This window comes from Miscanthus floridulus, chromosome 14, assembly GCF_019320115.1.
Source record: "Miscanthus floridulus cultivar M001 chromosome 14, ASM1932011v1, whole genome shotgun sequence".
Classification (NCBI taxonomy): domain Eukaryota; kingdom Viridiplantae; phylum Streptophyta; class Magnoliopsida; order Poales; family Poaceae; genus Miscanthus; species Miscanthus floridulus.
This window is the reverse complement of record NC_089593.1, coordinates 15047135-15057704: the sequence shown is the minus strand read 5'-3', so window position 1 is coordinate 15057704 and position 10570 is coordinate 15047135. Positions and strand designations below refer to the sequence as shown.

The following is a 10570-nucleotide window of genomic DNA, read 5'->3' as shown; positions in this document are numbered from 1 at the left end:
GCACGACTTATATATGAAGTTCATTATTTTCTACTTGAAATTACGTCACACATAAGTTTTATATCTGTTTATGTTTATCAATAGTCTAAATTAATAATTTTATTCGCAAACTGGTTAGCAAAGATATATATAAACTGCCATTACGTGTGCCACACATGCTAGATGAGGTATTATCTTGACAAAATGCGCATGACTTATATGTGAAATTCATCATTTTCTACTTTAAATTACGTCATGTATAAGTTTTATATCTCTTTATGTTTATCACTAGTCTAAACTTATGTTTTTATTCGCAAACGGTTTGTGGAGATATATAAACATGAGTTGCAAAAGGAAGCTTTTTCATTTAGACACAAATGGAAGACGGTGGATGGGCCTGTTCGGCTGGGGCTGAAATGATCGTATACGATCGTAAATTATTACTGCTGACTAGTTTGGTGTAAGAGAAAAATACTATTCTGACTGAAATTTTCGATATTTTACTACCGGGCGAACAGGTGGCTTAGTCTATCAGCCTGTTCGTTTGGCTTGTGCTTGTCGTATACGATCGTAAATTTTGAGCTAAAATAGTATTTTTCTCTCACACAAACCAGCCAGCAATACTTCTTCACGAACCAGCAACGATACGAACCAGCCAATCCAACAGGCTGCTAACCCTGTAGAATTTCTTCGTCTCCCTTGCCTTGCGCACCGAGAGATTAGAGAGAGAAAAAAAATTCAAGCAAGCAATCCAAATAGGAGGAAGAGAAAGGGATTGAAAAGCTAGGGTTTTCGCCATGGCCATCGCCCACCTCGAGGTCTCCTCCCTCGAATCCACCCTTCCCACGCTCTCCTAGCTCCCGCATCTCGCATCTCCACAAAAAGCAGCCGCCTTTGGTTCCCCTCCCCGACCCCGCTGCCTCGCCCCCATTCGAGGGTTTCCCCTCCTTCCCCCCAAATCGAATCGCAGCATTACCGACCGAGCAAGCAACCCACCCCACCCCCACCCCACCCACCCGCCTTCAAGGGTCCGAGCCGAGCGACGGCGCTGGCGATCCAGCAGGGCGTGAGGGCGGCGGAGGCGGGCGGATAATCAATGTGTACGCTGTGCGCCGTGCAGCGCTGGTCGCGGCGCGTCGCCACCATGCTCCCGTGGCTCGTCGTCCCGCTCATCGTCATCTGGGCCGCCACCCAGATGCTCCTCCCGGCCGCCTACCGCTTCGAGGTCACCTCCCCGCGCCTCGCCTGCGTCTCCGTCCTCCTTCTCACCCTCTTCTGGTACGAGATCCTCCTCCCGCGCCTCTCCCTCTGGCGCGCCCGCCGCTCCGCGCGCCTCCGCGAGGAGCGCCGCGCCCACGCCCTCGAGCTCCACAAGCTCCGCAAGACCGCAACCCGGCGCTGCCGCAACTGCAGCAACCCGTACAAGGAGCAGAACCCCGGCGGCGGTAAGTTCATGTGCTCTTACTGCGGCCATGTCTCTAAGCGCCCCGTGCTCGAGCTCAATTCAGCCGGGAAGGCCCCCACCGGATGGCCTTGTGCTCAGGATTGTGGATATTGGCTGGACCTGCGCTGCTCCTCCGGCAATAACAGCTCCTTCTTGGGGTTCTCGTGGCGCTTGCTTTCGTCCTTTTGCTCGACAGCAATGAGGTGGTTATTGAGGAATATATTCAGATTTACATCCTCAGGGGATGGTGAGGGCTTGAGCATAGATGGTAAAAGGTTGGCAAAGAGAGGAGAGAATGGAGGAAAAGCCGAGGAGAGCAGGACCGAGAAGGCGAGAAGGAAGGCGGAAGAGAAGAGACTGGCAAGGCTGGAGAGGGAAATGCTGGAGGAGGAGGAAAGGAAGCAGCGAGAGGAGATGGCTAAGCTAGTAGAGGAACGCAGGAAGCTGAGGGATGAAAAAGCAGAGGCCGAGGAGCGGTCAAAAAGCGCTACCCCTGTTGGGGAGAAGGATGCTAGAAAGGAGGCAGAGAAGCGGCGTCAGGAGAGGAAGAAGAAAGAGGACAAGGGGTCAAGCAAGAGCAATTCAGATTGTGAGGACATTGATAGAAGATTGGGCCGAGATGGCGATAGGAAGCGAGACTTTGACAGAAAGAGTGACTTCGACAGGCGTGAGGGTTACAAGCCTCATTACATCGATTCTAACAATCACAGTAATAGAACAGGGGAGAGCAGATCGAAATACTTTGGCCGTATGACAGGTGGTTTCTTATCTTCTTCAAGAGGGTTTGGCGGTGGTTCCTTCTTTGGCAGAAGTGCTCAGGCCCCTGCCCCTCAAGCTAGCAAGCTTAGTAGACCTGTAGTTCTTGCAACTGACCAGGGTAATGCAATCAAAAGAGATGTCCAGCATGCAGCCACACAAGCTACAGGCAAATCTGCTACAGCTGGAGAAACTAGAAATGCATGGACTAATTTTAATCGACCTGTGAGTAACAAGGGCATTGCTATTTTATTGTAAATTCTTGTTATTCGAACCAATTGCATTAGTTATATTTTTACCTGAATTTCCATCCCAAATCTTCCAATTATGCTATATGCAGGTTAGTCCAAATGTGCAGCCACACCCTACTGGCCTTAAAAAGTCATGGCATCAGCTGTTTAGTCGTTCAGCATCAGTGTCCCCTTGTCCTGATGTTACAACTTCAGCTCATGATATGATTCGGAAGCCAGAACCAAATGGAGCTCAAATAAACAATGCTCATACATTTCTCTCTCAGTATCCTCCTCTGGACTACAAGCCAAGTTCAAGCCAGTCCATGCAATTTCCAGGTTTTCCACCGCTTAATGGAGCACCTCCCAGTAACCCACTACCTCATTTTCCTGCTGGACATATGCCCTTCTATGATGATGCGGAATCAACACTGCTTGAAGAACCAGAGCAATTTGAGGACCCATGCTATGATCCAGATGCAATTGCATTACTTGGGCCAGTTTCAGAATCTCTAGATAACTTCCCTCCAGACTTAGGTTGTGGATTCCTCTCAAGTGACGTTATGAAAGAATCACATGGGAGGCCTTCACCAATTGAGTCTCCTCTCTCAAGATCTCGTATGGCTGAAGAAAAGCCTATCAAGCCCCCGCACTCATCAGTTGCAAGAGGTCCTGGTGGTTCCATTCTGCCTGAGACTAGCAGCGAACAAGGCACATGGCAAATGTGGAGCACACCATTGGTTCAGGAAAGTTTAGGTCTGCAAGGTCCTCAGAGTCAGTGGCTTCGGCAAAACACAAATCAATTCAACCATAGTGCCAACCTTTTCAGCAGCGGAGGTGGAGCAATAAGTTCCCTGGGTACTGGTTTGAATGACAGTGATCCATGGCTGCAGAAAGCACCTTTCCAGCAATTGCCACCTGATACACCAAGCCTGTTCCTTTCACATGAAATGCCTGGAAAATTACACAACGACTTGGTTTTTGGGTCTCCAAACAAATCAGCCCGCGAACACCCCTTTGGGCCGCCTGGTTCTTTGTGGCCCAAGTAAGTACTTTCTGATGTCCTTTTTCTTTTCAGAAAATTTTCTGCCACAAAGGCTTTCATCACTGCTGATCATCTTATACTGTTAACTTGGGCTGGAAATTTGGTATAATAACTCATTAGAGAATAGTTTTGTCCTTCCCCCAGATGCAATGCTTGTTTCATGCTGTCATTCAGGTTTTCCACTTCACTGCTTAGCTCTATGTATCGATGCGTTTAAGCACCAAAGTATTGACAGTTTTTTATGATAATTATTCAATATTGTTTGTGTGAATTTGTATATACATAGTTACACACACATGTGAAATCTCCATGTCTAATCGTGGAATACTACTTATTTCAAACAAGGAATTTATGTATAGAAATGAGAGACCATTGAAAAGCAAAGTGCATTATCGTAGTATAACTGAGTGTTTAACTGATACTCAAATTATTGAACCCATTTGAATGTGTGAGTTTGGATGATCCTTTCTTCTTTGAAAATTTAAAGGTACCATGCTCTTTATTCTCCAATCATTAGGTTGAAGTTTACCATGTATTTTGTTTATAAGAAGTACATGCAGTTCGGGTTCTTCTAGGTTTTAGCATATGTTTCATGAATCAGTCAAACCAATTTTGGTGTTTAAAGTTGCTACTAAAAAGTGTCTGACTATATGCTGGGCGCTACCATCCTGCTTGCACCTAATTGCCGTGTAGTCTATCCAAGCATCTGCTTAACCATGACTAGGGTCTAGACGCCACCCTGCTTCGTGCCTAGCACCTGAAGCTTTTTAGAACACTTAAACTGCAGATATGTGTTTATGGTATTTCTCTCTTTCATGGATCGTTTTTCCTTGATGTATGGACATATGGTCTACACTGCAGTTGAATTGACAAACTGACATCATGAATAATTAGCTAGCTAGGATTGTGTCTGAGCTGGTTGCATAATTTGGTCGACTGGTTGTGATTACTGAACATAAACACAATTGCACTAAATATAGTCAGCCAAGATTTTTGTTGCAACAATGGCATTGTTAACAATTGAGTTGGCTACAATTTTGTTTCAGGCCTGCTAGAAATTTTGTGGTAAGCAATTTGTTTTTGTTAAGCTAATTCAGAGACACATTCATTGCTCAAATGCTCAGTCTAAATTGATCAGTAAGAAGGGTACAGAAACCAAAGGCAGATGGGTAATTGTCATCATGAACTCTTGGATTGTTAGCTAATGTTCTGCCCCTGGTCATAATGTTGTGTTCTTCTGAAATTATATGCAGCTGTTGAACCATAATGTTCAATGCATTAGGGCCTGAAATTATATGCAGCTGTTGAACCATAATTATATGAGGCTAGGACTAGTTGTTAGTCCACTAGTTACTGGAACTAATTGTTAGGTGACTAAAGTTTAGTCCTGTGCTGTTCGGATACATGGACTAGTAGCCATCACCTATCAGTCCACTTCAGCTTTGCCTTCTACATTCATATCTTTCGTTGGCTGCGTTGGTTTAGTGTATTTTAATGTTGTGGGCTTCGGGAAAAATTAGAGGCTAGAATTAGGTTGTGAAAAATTAGATCTCACTGCAGGCTAAGCTGTTCTGTTGCAGACAATTTGTTATGTATTGGTTGATAGCAAGTGTTTTTTAGTTTAAATTTATGTATATAGTAAGATCGGGATGGTCTTGTGTGATTGTGGCCATGAAGACATGATAAATTGATAATATGAGCTTTAGATTGACTGAAACTCAGTTGACTCCAAGTCCAAAATGGAGAATTAAATATTGGCCTGTGGATTATGCAGTGCCACAATCCTTGAACATATGGTTTTATTTATGGGGAACTACTGGTCTATATTTTGCCAAGGTTTAATGTTCTTATAGAAATATTCACTAGTGATGAACTGATGATTGGTGACTGCATCCTGTTTGACCTTCTTGTTAATGAGGCTTATTATAGGGTGTCAGCTCAATCTGTTGCTTCATTAGGCATGCAGTGGAAAACGTTTTCTAAGGTGGTAACTGTTAGCTTGTTTGTTAATTTTTTTTTGTTTGCATGGGTGGGGCAGTCCCCTTTGTTGCTTAAAGATGTAAAGGTACCGTGGCTCAAGAACATGTGGCCGAGTCCATGTATTATGGAAGTTTAGTCTAGCTAGGAACTTAGGATACAACTAGATTCTAGGGAGGATTCGAGACATGGCCCTATATGGGGTGTTCAATCTTATCCCATGACTGACTGCAGGAGATACATGCACACAATTTACGCAAGTGGGCTGCTACCCACATCAAAATGTGGCTCAGAGGAACATAAAAAAACTAATGTTAAGTTTGCTCAGCATGGCCCATTCATTCTAGTCTTGTTGGAGTTCTAGTTCCTAGAGACCATACTACATGCAGGACTGAGGCCCTTCAGCCTATCAGCAGGCTGCAAAATGGATAGATGATGGTAATTTGGTAGAACTAGTTGAACACATGGGCCATGGCCATCCTATTTGTGAAGTTTCAAGTCTTATGTTGTGAAGTTTTAAGTCTCATTTGCATATTTTGTGCAAGGTGCAAGATAGTTTTTTTTTTTTTTTTTTTTTTTTTTTTTTTTTTTTTTTTTTTTTTTTTTTTTTTTTTAGTTTGGAGTCAGTCTATTGGTGTTTGAATTTATATCTTGGCTTGCACCGTGGAACCTGTTAGCTTGAAGTTGAGTACATATGACCTGCATGACACTGTGTGTGCCTGATATCTTTACCTATTACCATGTGTGTTGTGCCCTTTGGGTGTTATGGTTGGCTACTGTGCAATTTCACTAGACCTTGTAGGTGGAAAACTATGAAAATCAATTGAATGAGACAGGCGTTTCTGAAGGCAAGAGAAAGTATTTGAACATATGTAGATTTTCCTTTTGTTCCGCCTTTCTTTCTGTGATAGAATTCATGAAGAACCCTAAACTATCAATATCTTATACCTGAACTCACGTTTATTTTTTTTTTCTTTTTACCATTGTTGATTGATAAAAGCGAAAACGCTGGAGCTCATGACTGTTGGGATTATTGTTTACACAGGGAGGAACTGGCGCTGAATGGAGCTCAGGAAGGTGGTGGCGGGCATATCCTGTCGCCGTCCGGTGCACATGTTGGCGGTGGTGTTGGCTTGTTTTCTTCAGCAAGTCCTGATGTACAGTCACTGTGGTCATTCAATGAAACATTCAATGAAAAAGAGAGCATAGAATGAACAGACTTTTATAATAGAAGGAAGGGAAAAAAAAAGTGGAGCCAAGGCTTCCTTGCCTCCTCTCTTGTAGGGTTACCGTCTTACCGAGGAGATAAGCTGGACTGTGTTCCTTGATGCAAAAAAAAAAGATATGGGGTCATTTTGTTTCCTAGCACTCACCCTCACCTGTCAACATGCGTCGACGCATTGCATTAGGCCTTGTTTTACCTGATGTTTTTTTTCTTCTCTTGCGCATTATTTCCGTCATACTGACTTTGGGATTCAATGAAAATGGGGATATGGGGACTTGTCGTCGTGCACAGGCGATCGATCCATCCACGGCTGTAGTCATCCCGTCATACTGATTTTGGTTTTTATGTTGCCGTTAACATTGTGTATGTTATTGTGTGGGTTGATTCTGTGATAAATTGAAAGTGGAAGGTAGTGGAGGGAGGTGGATGCTGTAATAGAAGAAAGGGGTTATTATATCCTCTTGTTTTGTGATAGACAGAAGAAAGGGTTTATCATGGGAGAAGTGGTGCACGCATTTACTGATCCAGCTTGGTGCCGTAAGCCCGTATGTGTGACTAAGTGCAGACTGCAGAGAAATGCTGTGATAGGTGGTGGGCTGGGAAGTGGGGAGGTGGTTTTGCCTGTGGAGTTGTGTGGTGGACTGACTGGTGGGTGCGGCGGCCATGCATATGCTACCTGCAAGTGGTTCAGCCGTCGGTCACTGACTCACTGGTGAGCATCTACTGGCCACTAGTAGGCACTGGCGACCACGCAGCCTGCCCAACTTGTTTGTGCTCTGGTGAAAACGTGCACCGGTTTTATATGTTATATTATCTGCACCCATTTTGACGAAGCCCATCCATTGGCATTGCTATTGGTTGATGTATGTAGAGTATACATGACGAAAGAAAGGTCTATCCATCCATGTCGTGCCCGTGCTCGTGCTTGGCGGCTCGCACGCAGCAGATTTTGCTGACTGACCTGCATGCTGCACTGGACGCCGTGAGCTAGATGAAGCTAAACTATTCCAGAATGGCAGAACAGGAGTAGAATATCCTCTGGAGTTTGGTGCAGCTCCATCGCCGTCGCCGTCGCCGTCGGGTAGGGCGGCTGCTCATGTTATCCTGCTGCACTCCACGTCTCCACCACGGCCAGGAGTAGAATACCCAGTGGTTTACCGGTCAAATCGATCAGCGGTTTTGCGTTCATCAAAATCTCTACAACTAAAAAGACCCAAATGTCATCGTTTTTGCCCCGCTAATGACCCTGTCCGCGCTAATTGCCCCTTCCCGCGCCCTCTACTGCACGTCCGCGGAACCGCCGCACCCGCGCACGACGGCCACGATCTCCTGCGCCTCGCTCCAGCGCAAAGGAACGAAGAAGAATCCTCTCCTCGGCTCCAAATCCTGCAGTCTCGCCCTAGCGCCCGCTCTCGCCAGCCGACCTCCTCCTCGCCGCCGCCCTCGCGCACCGGCTGACCTCCGCCGTTGCGCGACGCCATCACCGTCGTCCGCGGTCATTGCCATCGTCCGCCCCGTCCTAGAGCTCTCAACATGCTGTCTGGAACTAACATTATCTGCAGATCGGTCATCAAAATGCGCAACGGATTTACTTTCCTCGACCTCATTGTTATCCAGATCGAGGTTGGTTAAAATATCATGACTAATGCAGCGTTCCTGCAAACTTCACCACTCCATCTTGTTTCTATCTTTTATGGTGACTCTTAGTGGCAACATTTTTCTCGTACAGTTACTCAACAAGTATGGCAGCAATGTGGTGCTGCTTCTGATGAACTTCTTCAACACCCATGAAGACACTTGAAAGTAAATTTTCCGTTCACAAGTTGACCGAAAGCTAACAGTTATGCTTGTCCTACAGATTGATGAGAAATATGCAAGTTCAAGCATTGGATCCACACATTCAACCAGGTATGCTAGACAAAAAATTGTAGATGCTGGACACTTGCTTTCTTAATCTTAGTTTACCAAATTCACTCCAAAAATATGTTAAGCTGGCAATAAAACAATCATTATCATTACAGAGCCAGTACCCTCAAGGTAGTAGCTGACGAGTTCTTGCCATGGCTGTCCAAGGGAAACACTGACAATGATGGCTGAAGCCAGCCATCACTATATGCAGTGGAAACAACTATATGAGCTGAATTAATAAATCATAGAGACCAAGCCCTCCCTTCTCTTGCTGCACAATTTACTCATCCTAATGTATGTGGAACTGTGCTGGTTATCATTGATCCAAATGACCTTCCTAGGCTGAACCACAAACAAAAAGGAGTGATTAAATAGGCTTCAGGAGCGGATTGGATGAGGAGAACAAGGGCTAGCAACATTCAGAGTAAAGTAGATCAAAGCACACAGACCACAGCCATGTATCGAGTAAAGGACATTGGGTGTGCACATGTATGCCTGACACACACTATCAGGTTCTCTGTATAAAAAGCAACCCCTGCCACACTATCACATTATTAATTTTGAGACAACAAATATCCCAACGATCTATTTAAACTAAGCATATTTATTTCAGTTGCATAGAAACGTATGTCCTCTGCAATGTCTGCCCTTTTATCACTGTCTGATATGCTTATGAAGTCTGTCATTTAGTCCGGGTTCATCACTCATGAGACAACTTGCGACATGTTCAGAACCACCAGACATACCTTTGCTGTTATGCTGATTATATGTTGCATAATTTCTTTATTTGCAACAGCAATGCACACTTTACCTTTATCTAAACCTACTGCATTGTTGTTTGGTATGCAGCTCTTGACTAAAATTGGATGAGATTACTTAGGCTAGCTTCTTTCCTTGCATGACAGTGGCAGGCGGGAGTCGGCACCAGTGCTCATGGTGAGACCACTGAGACCCCGCCGTCATGGAGGCCAGCGTCCAAGCGCAGGACTCATGGTACCCAGGTCCACAACATGTCGGACACTAGGGCGTGACGACCCCAAGCGGCAGTTGTACATAGTTGTATCCCACCTTGCACATAGTTGTAAACGTTAACTATGCAATTTTATTGCCGATGCGACCTTGCTTTTTTTTTTGTTAAAACTGTATAATAATTTATGGTTGACTATTGTCACTATTATGAGACAATCATAATACTAATTTTTTTTATTGGTCAAGGCCAAGATGACTAAGGTGCTTCAATCCTCCTCAATGGCTCAACCCCCTTCAATCCACGTGGATTGAGAACAAAACGAACAGGTCCTGCATCGTGTTGGGGTCTAGTCTGTTTTATTGTTATGTATCAATGTATGCGTGCCTAGAATGGTTCAAAGACCGACCTCTTTGGTGTTGAATCAAGCCAACCGTAGTTTTCAGGATAGAAACAGGCATCGATCGCATCAAAAAGAAAAAAAGGCGGTGGCAGTTGGGTTTGGTTGGGCTAGCACATGGGCTCGCCGCCGGCCGGTCGGCACTGGATGAGATGAACCGCCACGCAAGCACGCCAGGACGACAGGTAGCTGTGCTTGATTCATTGATTGTGCTCGCCATGTCTACTCTACTCTAGCTAATCACCGGTCGTTGATCACTACTCCTGATTCATTGCATAGATACTTAAAATATGCTTAACTTGTGCCACCAACCGATAGGATAAACCAACTGCGCAGGGATTTGAAATGAAAAATACTAAAGTTGCTGCACTTCTCGTTACATGATGCCCACCCCGCCAAATACAAGTGTTGTGCTAAGTTTCACCAAATTTATAAGAAAATGATAACTATATTTATAAAATCAAACTAGCATTATTAAATACACTTTGAAATATATTTTTATAGTTTACATCTTTGCTATGATAGACGTTAATATTCTTCTCTGTTTATTTAGGACTGTTGATTTAAGATAACTAAAGTATAAGGGAATTTTAGAGCTACTTTAAGTTAAGCTTGTTTTTATTTTATTTTATGTTTGAC

General features: G+C 44.4%; 1 protein-coding gene across 1 annotated transcript; it reads left to right on the top strand.

The window, feature by feature from the left end:
- The first annotated feature begins 670 nt into the window (after window positions 1-670).
- On the top strand, window positions 671-6963 carry LOC136504658 (stress response protein NST1-like). The gene is made up of 3 exons (XM_066499617.1): window positions 671-2404; window positions 2520-3454; window positions 6477-6963. Exons 1-3 carry the CDS (start codon window positions 1076-1078, stop codon window positions 6643-6645), a joined length of 2433 nt encoding a protein of 810 aa, XP_066355714.1. The 5' UTR covers window positions 671-1075; the 3' UTR covers window positions 6646-6963.
- The last annotated feature ends 3607 nt before the right edge of the window (window positions 6964-10570 follow it).